Below are 15,765 nucleotides of genomic sequence, written 5' to 3' on the forward strand. Positions count from 1 at the left end.
TAGATATCTTTCTGGAGTTCAGGATCAAGAGATTTTGGACATTCAACTGCAATGAATGATCGGAAATTAATAGAACATAATGTTAATATCTCCGTTTCATGTGAAATGACGTCACCGATATCATACGCGATGCGTGAGCTTTGCGTAAGCGTCGAGCGCCTGCGGAGCGACCGCGCGCTCACGCATGTAACCATCTAGGCAAATTTAAATTCGCTGAATCAGGAGTCGTTGTTCCTTCCCGGCTGGACGAGCACCTCTGTACAACCGTCCGCCTAAGACATACATGGCCAGAGATCCTCCAATTTCGGCAAGATGGCTACCTCCATCCGACAGCCAATGAGCTTCCCTACCTGGCAGGTATAGAAAACCACGTGACTCGGTGACGTCGAACCCGCCAGGTAAGAAGAAAGTCTACCTGCAGAAGGTCTCTCACTCAAAGAACCGACACGGCGAGGAGAAGAAGGTGGTTGTTGTACGTCTTGCGTACCGAAAACATCTCCCCACCGTTGAACATCTTTGGACTGTTGTGTGTGTGCTTGTGCGCTGGGAACATTTAGAACTCATCAAAACTTTGCTCATGCCGTCATTGCGATGGGTAAGCACCCTTTAAGATCGATCTCAACATCGGCAGTTACGTTGGCCATAACAGAGGTATGGGATTTTTGACAAGCCGTGTTGGAATGTACCAGGAGTGAGTGGTTTAACCTACTTGCAACAAGTTTCGCATACGGCTAGTTTCGAATTAACTCTATCTGCCCAATTAGCGACCGACTCAAGCTCCGCCTCCAGATTTTAGTTACTCTTGTGGTTTGTTTCTAACGTACTAAATGCTTTGGATATTTTTTTTTTGTAATTAATTCATTCTTCTGTGGATTGATTTATTACTGCAAAAAATATTTGAAACTGCTTTTAAAGAAACGTCCCCTTACCTCTCGTCAAATGGATTCTGTTTCATCAGTGCATTTTGGTGGCAGATCTGTGTGGACAACGCGACTGCTGATGTTGTGATGCATCTTCCATTCAGTTCGTCATTTTATAGTAAGATATTTTATATATTTATTACTATTTACTTTTTAGAATTCTAAATATTTTACGAACAGGGCTTTTAAATATCTCTTGAATCATAACATCTTTTGGGAGAGGTAGACATTGAAAAGTATTTCTTTTTACGAAAGAAGACATTGAGACATTATTTAATATCTAATTTGGGGATTCGGTAAATATTTAATTACGGCTTGGAAGGGAATTTAATAAAAACTTGCACTGCCATCAATTCCGTAATCGAGATCTCAAAAATTGTAGCTGAAGTAGTCAAGAAATTTTGGTAGTCAAAAATTAATAAATTAATTAAGATCCATAAATATTCTTACAATCATACATTGAGAGAAAGACTTACGCACAGTGGTTCTCATATATGAAATTTAGAACTAACAGAAAGAAATTAGACTTCAAAAATGTTAGAACTTTAGAAATGACTTTAGTAATAATAAATACAGACTTTGAAAACAGAAATAAAAGAAAAATGCTGAATTACACATCTTTACACATTTTTTAATTTACTTTTTTCCTCTTCTTGTGCTGGGAGCTGGCAAGGGACTTCTGACTAATACTCAAAAAACATTTAATAGAGATTTTATATAAATATTTAGGAAAGGGTTAGAAAATTTTTAGACCCTAAAATTAAGACGTTAATGTTCTTAATATATATTCTTAATAAATATAATGTAGCAAATTCAATAAACAGAATGTTAATTTGAGATTTTTTCCGCCGCATATTCTTATGGTGAAGAACAACACTGTATATTATAATTCTCAAAAAAAGAATTTTCGAAATTAATTGTACTTTAAAAATTAGAAATTATTAAAGCGTTACAAAATCTTTATTTTATTTTATTTAAAGATAAAAAAATTAAAGATTATTTAAAGATAAAAAAGGCATTTCTTCAGTCACGCTATTTATGTCTCATGGAAAAGCATGTTAACGTTTTTAAAAACGCAAAAAGAAAAAAGGCTCACGTTCCTTTTGTTAACTTTTTCTAATGCTTTTCCACCTCATATTTCTCATTTGTAAATAAACTACAAAATTTATCGAAGGGAAAAATTTACGTTAACTAAGTAATAGTATTTTACGTATTTTAAGGATTACGTATTTAGCCTTTTGTTAAAAAATGCACCAATCGCCGCTTAAAGTAATCACGCTTTTCCACTGTTATTCGGATAACATTAACCGAATGATGACATTAACCGATGAGAAAAAATACTCTTCAAAACAGCAAGGAATCCTTTTCATCAAACGTTCTGCGGATAATCGAAAAGTTACGTTTTCTCTCTCACTTTTATGTTTCTTCACTCTGTACGATTTCCACGGAAAAAAAGCTACTGTTTCGACTTGAGGATATAAAAAAAAAATGTAAAATATAAAAAAATATTTATATTTGTAAATTTAAGTAACTGAAGAACTCTTCTGAAATAGAAATTCTGAAGATTCGCAAGAAAGGCATCCACAGTTAACGCTTTCGGTGATTTTTAACTAACGCCATCTGTCCAAAAGCGAATATGCAAAGCGGAAATATTATCATGTTTAAAGCTGAAAAATGCTTTATTTAATCTTAAATGACATAGAACTTCGTATAATATACATAAATAGTAATAAAAATAAAGATTGAAATGGTCAATATTTCAATTTCCAATATTAATCCGTTAAAACCTCGCAAATAATATGTTTAAATTTTTAACCAGTTTATAACTTTTCAAACTACTATACCAGTTAAGCATACCTGTTTTAAGATACTGTAAAAAGAGTTTTCATTTCGATATAAATTTAAATGTAATTAAAAACAAGATTTATTATTAAATCTCGGACTTTAGAAATCAAAAGTATTTCGATGATTGTAAGTTTTTCAATCTATATATGCGTTGTTTTAGAAATAGAAATGACTTAAAAATTAATTTTTGTATCTAAAAAACGAATATATTATTCAGAGAAGCGGTTAATGCATATCGCATTTTCTTTCAACCGTTTAAGAATAAAAGTCAACATGACAAAAAAAAGTGTGTTTAGAGTTATTACGTTAAAGAATTTAGTTTTAAAATCGAATTTTTTCTTCTTTTTCTGTTTTTAGCTCAAAAGAGCTATTAGTCTCGAAACACAGTTTTGCATTGTTTCGCATTTTATTCGAGTCTGTTGCCACTCGGCAAAAGTAAAATTGCCGAAGTCTTTCATACTAAATCTGTGTGTTGTAGATTAACAAACTAAGCTATTTTAAAGCAATAGATGCAGTTTTTAAGAGTGTTCTTTTTTTAAATTTGAATGGAATCGATTTCAATAAAAATGCAACTAGAAGCATTTAATATTTTTATAGAATGACGTTTTATATTTTTTCATTTTTCAAATAGACAAAAGATAATAGAACTTTTCTATGTTAGTCTCAAGCTCTATTCGTCTAGTAACTACGTCTGCCTAGTACAGTTGCTACGAATATGATTTTTATTTTAACGTCTTCCCGTATTCCTCACCAGAATATACATTTGTTTGCAATGTATTTAAGCTGAAGTTTTGGGATCTTGAGAGAGAGAGAGAGAGTTTCCGGCACTTGCTCTGCGAGTTTAGATATCAGCCAGCTCTAGCTAAATGCAGTCTCGGCTTTGCATTGCTCTAGCTGCCGATACTTTAAATTTACGCGTACGCGCCGTTAGATTAATTGAGCCAGCTGATAGATTAGTATTAGTAGACTGCCGATCAACGTTTATATTAATTTAACTATTCTCATTTAATTTGCCTTGCCATAAGCAATGGTTATCTATAGCAAGAGCCGTGCCCTTTTTTCTTAACAGTTTAATAAAATATTTTTAAAGACCTTTGTAAGTCTTTTCATGCTATTTTAGACGCAGAGATAATTCCTATCTGTCTAGTAAGGCTGTATGATTAAAGTTCCAGCACCAGAGAGATCAAGTATAACCTTATAGCGTAAGATATTGAATTTTTCCTTCGGATTGAATCTGTCTATTACTAACTAAACGATTTTAAAGCTATAAAAGCAATTTCATAGCTGCTGCGGCTTAAGAATTCAGATTCAATGCAAAAGAAGTTTTATCGATGTCTATATGTGTCTGTGAGCCAGTATAATGAATTTTGCTTAACTAGTATTATAGTCAAGCATATAGCGAATTTATAGTCAAGAATGATATTCAGACGTTTCAATAAATTTAAAAACGGAAGCATATCCAACCGTTTTTCTTTAAACCTATTCATTACCGGGCATTCTAGCCAAAGTAGAGTGTACTCTTAATCACTCGGGCTAATGCCAGAGGAGTAGATCGTGGATAATTGAAAAACACAGATCATCCAAATTGTCAATGTTCATGCATTATGTATGTGTTTATTTCTTAAAAAATCAGTGATTTTGCTTTTGAAAACATTAAAATATTTGTAAAATTTTACTACATGTTTTTGAAGTGCCATTTTATCATCGTATTCGAATATCCTTTGGCCAACGAATTTCAAAACGGCTACAACGGAAGTTACTGCTCTTTCAGGACCAATGCAATTGTCAGTGTCTTCTTCCCTAGTATTTTCTGTATCACTATCCGCGTTTTCTGTTTTTGTGACATTTGAATTGATATACCCATCGTTAATGCATTGAAAGCATGACTCGGTCTAATCGTCATCGAACCCATTCCTCGACGTTTTCCCGATCGAAATTTTCAAAGCATTTTACATTATTAGTTTTTTAACATATATCTTCAGTTATTGCCTCCACTTCTTCGCGTACGCATAATTGGCAAATCGGATAATCATTACACAAATAATAACCGTTGGCAACAGCCTTGAGCACCATTCAGGTGATAGTGCGATTCTGCTCATTTCCACCGCCAATTTTGATGGAGAGCACCCCCGGGAGGACGGCTGAGAGGACTTTCGGCTCGCCGCATATTTAGAGCGCCGCCATGCCGCACCGACACCATACATTTTCAAACATCCATGCCTTCTCTGGGATTCGAACCCGGGCCCTTCGGTACGGCAATCAGCGACGCCAACCACTATACCGGTTGGACGGCGATTATTTAGTTATGACATTAGTATTATGCACCTGAAGGATGCTTTCGTGGAAGATTTTCTAAAGTAAACTAGCTCGTATTGACGCTACACATAGTTAAAAACGTCGAAAACATCCTTGCAGTCAGCTCACTCGCCGGAATTAGAACTTGGCTCGAAGTTCCATTAATCGGCAGTTTTACCCGCTCTCCAGCACACTTGCTTTGAGTCATTTATTGTATGACACTGCTCGATTTATGTTGAGTAAAATGCAAATAGATCACTGAAGTCCTGCAGAAGCGTCTTTAATGAATAAGATGGAACTACGTGTTCCTTAAAAACTTTAACATGTCAGAGAAAATATTTCATACCGATGCTCCCTGTATAGTTAAATCATGCATTATCCATCGTATTGCATATATATATATATATATATATATATGTATGTATGTATGTATATATATGTGAATATGTATATATTTATGACGTGTACTGATATATACAACGTTATTTATTCTGCTGAATAAACACATGCAGAATTTCTTTGCTCCTGATGGAATGGGACTTATACCTGTTCGCTCTCGAAATCGGCAAAGTTTTCATTCATATCTGCTCCAAACACCAAGTTTTGTTTTACTTTGGCCCAATTGAATGTTTTACTTTGGCTTGTGTCCCAATTTAATGTTTTACTCTGGCTCAATTTAATGTTTTACTTTGGCTTGTTTCTCTTGTCTCTTGAAATATGTATGTATTTTTCGAATTTTGGAAAAGAGGAAGAATGATCTTTGAGCAATGATGAAAAGAGTGAAAGGGACAAAACAAGTTAAGAGGCTACTGCTATAGATGAATAGATAATAATAATTCAAACCCAAATTGTTGTATCTGTAGACTATGTCATTTAAGCTTTCATTGACCAGAAATGGTTAAGAATACCTATCATAGAGTAGCTATGATTATTTTTTCTTGTTGTGGTACTTATAAACGACAGACAAATAGGCCACTGAAATTCTGGCCTATTACCTAATTGCAAGACGAAACGAGACAAATCAAAAAGGGGGACTTAACAAATGAAGAGGCCATCCGTTTTAGTTGGGGGCAGGTGGAATTGCTAGACGCGCTTCCTTTGGGAGGCACTCACTTCCTGCAGGTCCCGTAGGCGTCAAAAAACAGTTATTACTCCATCCCCGCCCATATTTCTTCCCCCTTCTTCCCGCCATGCATCCTTTTAATAAACATCGACGGTCGTCATCTGCAACGCACCAATGACTACATTGTTGGTCTGATGACTGACCTTGCTGTTCAAAAGGGGTGGATCTTTTCGGTAGAGCCTTGTTGGTTAAATATTGGTTACAATACGTCCTTGAGGAGTATCGATGCGTCACTTAAAACATCTGTAGAATTCTACAGCTGAATGAGATGAACTGAGTTGTTGAAAAAGGCGAATTCCGTCGTCTGTTGGAAGAAAAAGACTGAAAGCATGTATCTCCAAGACGTTCTTTTGTAAACAGTATTCTATGGATCTAAGTTCTTTTATTTGTAGACGAATGCGCTTAGGAAGGTTAATGAGCATAAGATAATGACTGGGAACGTAGAATCAAATTCGAAACTGTTTCGGCCAATGTGATGTAAGAAAGGTTTTCCTGGTTTGCTGTTTAAGACCGGTTACTTAAAATATTTATTAGTATGTCAGTGCTACGAGAGTTTTCTGTTGAACATCGATTGGGTCCAAGATTTATTTTGAATTTCTCTCACTGTTAATATTTTCCGCTTTGATACAAAATTTACATTGATATAAGATGCCGGGTTAGTTAACTTTATTGAAGGTTTCTGTATTTGGTAAAATAATTTCTTTCACCTTGAATATAAACTTTTCGAATTCGGCAGAAATATTTTCTTAAGACAGTGCACGATTTCTAGGAATATCACTATTACTGCTTTCAGTTTCGTGGAAGAACTTTTTTGCAACAACGATTCCATACAAGATTTTGTTTCGGGATTCTTGATTTAATCGAAATTCATTGACAGTGTTTTTATGAGGTTCATCAAGACAACTCTGATTACAATTTCTCATACAAATATACATTCATATTTGGTACGAGTATTTTCTTTGGAATATCGATTTCTTGTGTGAGCTTTTCTTTCTTTTTTAATTTCTTTCTTTGTTTTATATATATATATACGAGGGCTATCCAGAAAGTAGATTACGTTTTGGAATAAAAAAATAAACAAAGTATAGGAAACAAATTTTATTATATACAGATGAAAGCCACACTCAAATACTACTTTTCTACATAGTCACCATACAAATTAAGGCATTTATCGTAGCGATGTACGAGCTTGGAAATTCCTTCGTCGAAAAATTCGGCCGCCTGCGCCTTCAACCACTTCGTTACCTCTTCTTGCAGCTGTGCGTCGTCATCAAAACGCTGCATAGCCAGCCACTTCTTCATTGCTGGGAATAGGTGGAAGTCGCTCGGTGCCAGGTCTCAAAGAAAGTTCCGTTATTGTGAAATTTCGATTTTCACGGACTTTAGCATCGACTTTTTCGAGAAGTTCGGCGGTCACTATGCTGGGTCTCCCACTTCGATCTTCGTCGTGAACATTGGTTCGGCCATTTTGAAATCTTATGACCCACTGACGCACTCCACCTTCAGTGATAATGTTGTCCCCATACACTTCACGAAGCTGCCGATAGATTTCTATCGGTTTACAGTTTTTTGCAGTCAGAAACCTTATTACTGAGCGCACCTCGCAGCTCGCGGGATTTTCAATTAACGCAGACATTTCAAACCGTCACAGTATCTGAACGGAGCACAGCACGAACCTCTCACTAGCACGGCTAGATGCAGACTGAGCTGCGCAACGCTCTGACCCCAAGATGGCCGCGCTAGCCCCGCCCCTAGCGGACACAGACGGAAACGTAATCTACTTCCTGGATGGCCCTCGTATATATGTATATATATCGGGAGTGATAGATACAGAGAGAGCCCAAAAGGGGCAATAGTCGAATCACTATAAACGCGTCGTTTCACTTTTCTTTCTAGTCTGTTGCCATTCGGCAAAATGTAAATGCCTTTCAAAGTGAATCTCTCTGTTGTATATTAACAAACTAAGCTAGTTGAAAGCAACAAATGCAGTTTTTAAGAATATTTGTTATATACTTTTCAATCGGATTGGTTTAAAATAATGAAAATGCATTTAATTCATGATCCGTCTGATTAAAAATATTCAATATTTTCATAGAATGATGTTATATATTTTATTATTTGTTTCATATTTTATAAAACTTTAATGAATTTTTGATTAACAAACTCAACGATCCGAAAACGAGCATTGGCTACATTGTACGCAATAAAACATTTTTATCTGTAGTGCACGAGACTATCTGTCGGAAATTCTGAAGATATGCTGTTTCTAAATATTTTGTGATTTTGCTGTTGAATAGAACTTTATTTGGCTTAAGGGTAAAGAATATGATACTTAATAAATAAAGTTAACACAGAAATACGTCAATAATAAAAAGACAAAGAAAAAGTTTTATAAGCCATCTTATTAAAAAAAAAATTAACATTTATAGGCTAAACGTGTTCTGCTATGCAGCTTAATAAAAGCTGCTGTAAACCAAGCGAAGATTATCACTTCGAAAGGGAAGAATGCTTTAATGAATGACTTTCTGACGTAAACTGTTTTATATTTACTTGAGATGGACACGGAGGAAGTTACACATGGAGAAAATTTTCAAAAATATATAAAAGCAATGATTTCCTCTAAATTCGAACCCAGGTCTAACTACCAGTGCTTAAAGGTCTTATCCACACAATGATTTGTTAGCATCGGTTAGTTAAATGAAGCTGATATCAAATTATTTGCTTTGCAATTTCAGCAGTCCGATGTCGTTTGGAGCTCTGAGCTTAAAATCTTCCCAGAGGGAAGTAGTTAGAGATAAAAAAAACATGCATTTGAATCAAAAATAAAACTCAAATTACAGTTACAAAATATAGTGATAAATCGGTATACATCATTAATCCGTTTCAGATCCTTGGAACCAGTAAGAAATAAAAGGAGCATAACTGATCCAGTCTTATTAAAAACCTTATTGTATTTATTGTAATTAAACAGTGGTAATCTTATCGATTTCATCCCCTTCGTAACGATAGCCGATTCAATAGCGTCTTTATTTTTCACAACCATAGACATCATCGTTCTCGGTTGACGGTATGCAGTAGCTATGTCCCAGATACATCTCATACTTTTCAACAAACTCTTTTTTCACCTCCATAATGATTCTAACTATTTTATTCGTTGCTTGACTCTCTCATTAGCTTATGCACACTGATGTTCATGGGCAGTCATAACATTGCCTCGAAAGACGTAAACAGGGATAGTACATGCAGGCGTGACTCATCGAACTCAGGTCGTATTCCAAAGAAATATTGTATACCAAACAAAACTTTTCGCGTCCAAACAGGACATATGCCAAACTGGACTATTTCGAGGCGGACGTATGCTAAGGTATTACTGTGTACATATTTTAGCCGCAGTAATATTGCATACATACGCTCAATCAATCAAAATCATTATTCCGAATTTGACGCAATTATGTTTTGCAACATTTATACCTACATACACTTGAACCTTTTGCACGGAAAATTTTATTCTTACTTCAACAACCTAATTCTACCGAAACCAAAGCGGTTTACCTCGGTTTAGAACAGTTCATTTTCTTTTCCTATACCGACGTAAAACCGTAACCTGTTCGCGGCAAGACATTACTTACTGTTTATTTTTTACTTCAAATGGCTTACTTGAACCTTTCTTTTTGTGTTTAAGTGTTATCTAAAATTATCACCGTGATTCATTTGAGAGAGCAAATTACTACCTTTTAAGCGGGTGTTTTTCGCTTAAGCCCTGCTTGTTAAAATTTTCTTCTTGAATCGTAATTAAATCCTTTGACAGTTGCAGTTAGAACATACTTTCTTCTCCGTAGATCTTAATTCCATTTGGCTGCTTGACGAGAGTCAAAGTTCAAGGTAATGGAGGCGTGTAATCGAGCTCATTTAGGGCTATTTAACTTCAGCTGCAATTGTTTAAGAGATGGCATTTTTGTTTATTATTTTTAATTTAAATGATCAATTGTTAAACAAAATGGCCCTTTTGTTTTACGTTTTCAAAAAAAAATAATGTATATTAGTTTCAAACCTTTATTTCATCGAAGAATGATGTAGAATTCCAAATTTCAAAAAAGCAAGATTTCAAAATTAAATCTGAATTTTAATTTGCCAATTTACCCAGCTGAGATTTTATAATATGAAAGATATTTCAGTAAACTATTTTTAAGATTTTATAGAGAATTCCTCGATAAATATTGATAATCGAGAATTCTGCTTTTAAAAGTTTTGTGGATTTACTGCTGAATTTTGTGTGGTGTAAGTGCTTAGAAGCGATGTTTAATAATACCATAAAAAAGATTAAAGGAAAGCGTATTAGCAGGTGTGTGTCCAAGAGTAAATTGGTTAACTGCGAGCCCAGCGAGAGCATAAAAAGCTTAATAAATCCTCTTGTGCGACGTTAAAAATCTGAATCCACTGACATGAACATGACTGTAAAATTCTTGAAGCTTCCCAAACTTCGTTTGGAGTTTTTCAAACACGTCGAAGTTCGAATAACTCCACCTGTGACTAAATCTTCGAGGCCTTGAACCTTCGTTCTTCCAAAAATTTCCCCAAGAAGAGCAAGATAGCAAATCTTCATTGCAAATGCCAATAACCAACCATAAGTGTCGACGAAGATAGCTCTTCGTGCACAATCAAAAAGATTTATGCCTTTCTGTGCAAGGTCTACGGTTCTTTTAAATTCCTCTTGGAAACTAGGAATCCGTAAAAACAGAAAAAAAAAAAATCTCTTTAATTCCTAACCGTTTACGCATAGCTGATCCTTACCTTTAGTCTGCAGAACTTCCGCAATAATTTCCGTAACTTTCCCCGCTTCAGAAAGCAGAAATTTACTCCTCCCCCTACCCTTTTGCAAAAGAGTGGTTAAATTTGATGGCAACGGTAGATTCGTTCGATAATTCGCCCGAACTTGTCATCCTTATGACAGTCAAGTTTATGTGACAAGCGCTTCATGCTCCAGCTACGGTTACAGTGCAAGTATTATTATTTTCCTGAGATTTCTGTCGCCTAAACGTGATTATATTAGCAAAAACATCTTTCTACCGTCATTTGTTCGTGTCTCCATAACTTATACTTAATTTTTATTTGCGTAGTCGTTCACCCAAAAAATGTATTCAAGAGACATATTACTTCACAGTAAAACAGTGCTATGCAGTTAGACTAGCCGATAGGATCTTGTATTCGAAAGTAACCTTTTGCGATATGCGAAACGGAATTACTCATAATACGTTTTCGCTTTGTTATTTCATTCCTTCGAATAAACGTTTAACCAAAGTTAGCTGTTATGCAATCATACCGTTATATGTCGAAACTCGTAAAGATCTATATCGAGGATTCCAAACATTTTTCTTTCATCCATATATTTTAAAAGTAAGATTTTTCTCAAAAAATGCTTAGAATTTCGCCCTTCGGTTACAAAAATGTCGCTTAACAAGCTTTCATTATTATTATTATATTTCTATACGAATTAAATATCTCTCCTCGGTGTTTAAAGTTTAGAATTCATTTTGCGAATCGGTCGAACTTTCGCACTACCTAAGCTAAAGAGAGAATGATGAAATAAAATTATTTCGAAAAGAATTTTGGCTGCGCGTTGAAGGGATTTCAAGTTATCCGATTTCGAACATCGTATTCCATGTTAATCACCCACGTGTTTTTGAATTACACATACGTTTGAACATCTCTCTTCAATGCAGTAAAGTCCTCTTACATAATAATTTTAGCATATTTTCCCTTTGTATTTATGACTCCTTTCTTGCAATCAGGGAGATCTTGATTATGATCATCAATTATCGGAGGATATTCGGCTATCTCCCCCCCCCAGTCGACTCCATGACATTATCCATCCCCTTTAAAACTTCGTCGAGGCCCAGGAGTCGAAAACGACCCCGTTGGAAACTTTTAACCTAAATTATAATTTAGTATTATTTTCTCGCCTTAAGATACATTATATTACGATACTAAGCACAACATTTTAAAAGAATTATTGCATTTCCTCGCATGTGCTTTACTGGTGTAAGTGGTTCATACATCCAGCTAACAAATGGAAGATCCGTGTCTCGAAATTCTGCCATGATCTGCGTAATCTCGTAGCCTCTGCATAGGTTAGATTCAAATTGTTTAATTTATATGCTTTTATTTATATGCTTCGTATTTATATGCAATTGTTTAATTTATATGCACCTTATATTGTTAGTAAAACAAAGTTTTATGCTGAAAGTAGGTTCAAGTTGGCCGGTAAGTTTTTACATTTTAATTTAATCAAACACTGTTGGTGAAATAGAATTACTTAATGCGCTTTAATTCTTTGTGTCTTAGTTTGATGGCTAGCTATTCTGGAGGTTAAAATGCATCCCTCAAAATCTTAGTTTTATGGTAATTGACAGCACAAAGTTCGTTAGAACCCTCTCCAGGCGTTACAAGGTTAGATTATTTGAATATGATAAAGACAATAAGGCACACTGCCTTAGCGGAGAGATGGCTTCGTGGAGAATTTACTAAGGGAAACTGTCTCGTATTCACGTTACACATGGAAAAAAAAAACGAAGCTTATAAAGGCGATTTACCTTTTAAGGAGAGGAAGAACATGCTGTATTGAAAATGCTAATTTGCTTTGGTAGCACACCCCACAGCTTTGTAACAATGAAGAAGTTGCTTGAAAATTCATCAAATAAAACATATAAAAACACTTTTACATTTAATAGCTACTTTTTTTCTGATTCTTCTGAAGTTCATTTGTCACTTTAGTAATGTAGACTGATTTTTTGGGTTAAAGTAAATTTTTTAAGCTTATACGTCTATTGTCTTTTTGTCACCGAGAATGAAAAAAAAAAAGCTGTGAAGTAGAATTTTGGTAGCATTCTTTCCATTTCAGACTGAATTTCACTCTCGTTATACCCGAGTGCCTTAACTGCCAAATCCTAGCATTAAGATATTTATTTTTCTTCTTTGTTTTGTTACAACTCTTTCGTACGCTCGGTTGATTATTTCACAGTCTTTTTAGTTTTCTTTTCAGACAAAATCTTCAAAAGTAACGAATAGTTACTTTCAGTATTTCCCAGTCGTCAACATTCCCCTTAAAAACAACTTTGCTTTAACCGGCAATTGAAGTAGCAGGGCAATATCCTAACCACTAAAATTAAAGTGACATAACCGATTAAACTAAAATTTATTCAATCCTCTATGCGGGGTTTTATTTGAATTCCTTTCTCTCTTTATTAGTTTGTTTGTTTGGATTAAATTTTGAATCAAATTCTGATTCATTACTATAGAAGCAAACTTTTTTTTAAGTATTACAGTGGCAATTGTATATTTCGATGTTTATTGTAATCTAATACAGGTTATTTTATTTAATGTTGAAGCGGTTTTCTTACAGATTTTTGTACGTATACTGATTTTAAAGATGAAATTAATATTTACATAATTTCGATCTTTACATTAACAGATAGACCAGAAAACATTTTCCAAATGAAAATCATTTGGAATAGCTAACTTAATTTCACAATGGAGATTTCGTACGCCCCCCCCCGAAAAAAAAAGGTCTATGGATTGCTAATAGTTGTAACTGCCAATAATGGCCGTGAACTGCTAAAACCGACAGCGTCTTAAATCAAAATTGCAAGAAATAAATTTTAGTCAATTCAATGTAATTTTACATCATCGGATACAACAGAAAAATCTTGAAAGACGAACGTGATGTCACGAATTTCATTTCTATGCTCATTAGAAAGGATTCCTATGTGCAGAGACAGGGATTTTCTAAAACGCATAAAAACTAAAAAAATGCTTTTCTAAAGATTTATTAAAATTTTTAAGTAATTAAATTTGATTAAAAAACTGAATTATAAACATTGCATAAGTAAATTTTTAATTTTATCATGTAATTTACTTTTTTTTTTGTCTTTTCCCGCTTATTTTTTGCTAAATAGTCGCAGTTACGTGGATGAAATCTTTTTCTGTCGTTCAATATACAAAAGCGCTACATTGATGATATTTAGATCATCTGTATGAGAAATCTTGTGTATGTTTCTGTGTATTAAATACAGTGTATATGCGGTTTAATTATTTTCCTCTTTTATTTTTGTCTTTTACCTTTTTTATACGATTTGAAGAGCCATTTTGATAACCACATTTGTTAAATTCCATTCGCCATTTTTCCAACTAAGTTCTTTGTATTCGATTCTCTGTTTTGCTTACTATATTTGCCGTATTTCTCCATTTTGCTAACAACATTTGTTTTACTCGATTTATTATTTTGCCATTTAAATTTGTTGCATTTGTTTTGCCACTTGCCGACACCATTTGTTGCATACGATTGGACATTCTGAAAACAATTCTAACGTGGAACAGGAAAATTATTAGGGAATACATGATTTTCATTAGAAAAAAATTCTGATGCGGAAGTATGTAATGCATGACAATTGAAAGAATTTTTATTAATTATACTGACAGAAAAATTCAAATATTTCAAAACATTCGGCTAAAAATGCTTCTAACAAAAATTTAAAAAAATAAATAAATAAAAAATGAAAAGATTTCGATGTTCTTAAAATAGAAAGGCCAAAAAAGGGGAAAATAAAAAAAAAAAAAAAAAAGAAAAGAAAAGAAAAGCAAAAACGCTACCCGCATTGGTAGAACATAAAATCCTTCACAGTTTAACGAGGTTGCCATTCGAAAGCGTATGATGAATCGGTGAAACTCGCTCTGCCAAACGATTTGGGAGCTGTTTTTTTACGCCTGATCGCTTACTAGATGCCCTGACCTAAGCCACAATGCGATTGACTTTTCAAAAACCGTTAGATTTTGAAAGAAAGTTAACGCAATTTCTCTAAGTGAATTGGTGCATCGATTTGCAGCCAGAAATAATAATCGGATATGTGATTATTCGGTGATGGCTTTCAAGATGGAGTAAGGTTTCCGGGGCAGTTCTTGTCTCACAAGTAAGGTTTCTGGCACACGATGTATCTTCCTTTTTGGATTATCTACAGCATAAGAATTAATAATGATGTATTTTCTTTGATGAATTGAGGTATGGTTGTAGAAAGCATATGCTAATAATTGAAAACTTCTTGTCAGCTATTTGGGAAAAACTGAAAAATTGAAGGCGGAACAGTTGAATGGATCATCTAAGGCTATTAACCTTGTATCGAAGTACTTGAAAAATATCAGAAATGCTTTGCATAATAGCATATCCTACAAGGTTTAATAATATAGGTGTTCGAAAACTAAATGAAACTATGCTTGCAAAAGAAAGGTCTGTAAATATAGACATATTCTTTTCTCCAATAAATACAGAAAGTAAGAATTATTTAAAAATGTCTTTAGACCCATTCTATGATATCAAAGTTTCCAAGTGAATGCACCGAAGTTGTACAGTCATAAAGAGTTAAAATAAACATTTTAATTAATTACAGTTAAATGAAACCAGAATTAAATGAAATGGAAATTGATCATGGCAACAAGCAGTTACGTTTGCACATTACCGCATTATTAGTAATGAGCACTACATTTAGTGCGTGGTATACAGTTCTAAACTGTAGAGTTATTTTGTCTTTTTTC

The 15,765-nt window shown here is 34.2% G+C and overlaps 1 protein-coding gene across 1 annotated transcript in view; it reads left to right on the top strand.

The window, feature by feature from the left end:
• The first annotated feature begins 444 nt into the window (after positions 1-444).
• Positions 445-15,765, top strand: part of LOC118193205 (uncharacterized) — a 343,543-nt gene continuing 328,222 nt past the window's right edge. Inside the window, exon 1 of the mRNA XM_085818627.1 lies at positions 445-595. Coding sequence (XP_085674753.1) covers positions 592-595 — 4 coding nt within the window. The 5' untranslated portion in view covers positions 445-591. The remainder of the gene's footprint in view (positions 596-15,765) is intronic.

Source organism: Stegodyphus dumicola, chromosome 1 (assembly GCF_044657685.1).
Source record: "Stegodyphus dumicola isolate Sdum_Otavi_A_Nest chromosome 1, ASM4465768v1".
In the NCBI taxonomy this organism is placed as follows: Eukaryota; Metazoa; Arthropoda; class Arachnida; order Araneae; family Eresidae; genus Stegodyphus; species Stegodyphus dumicola.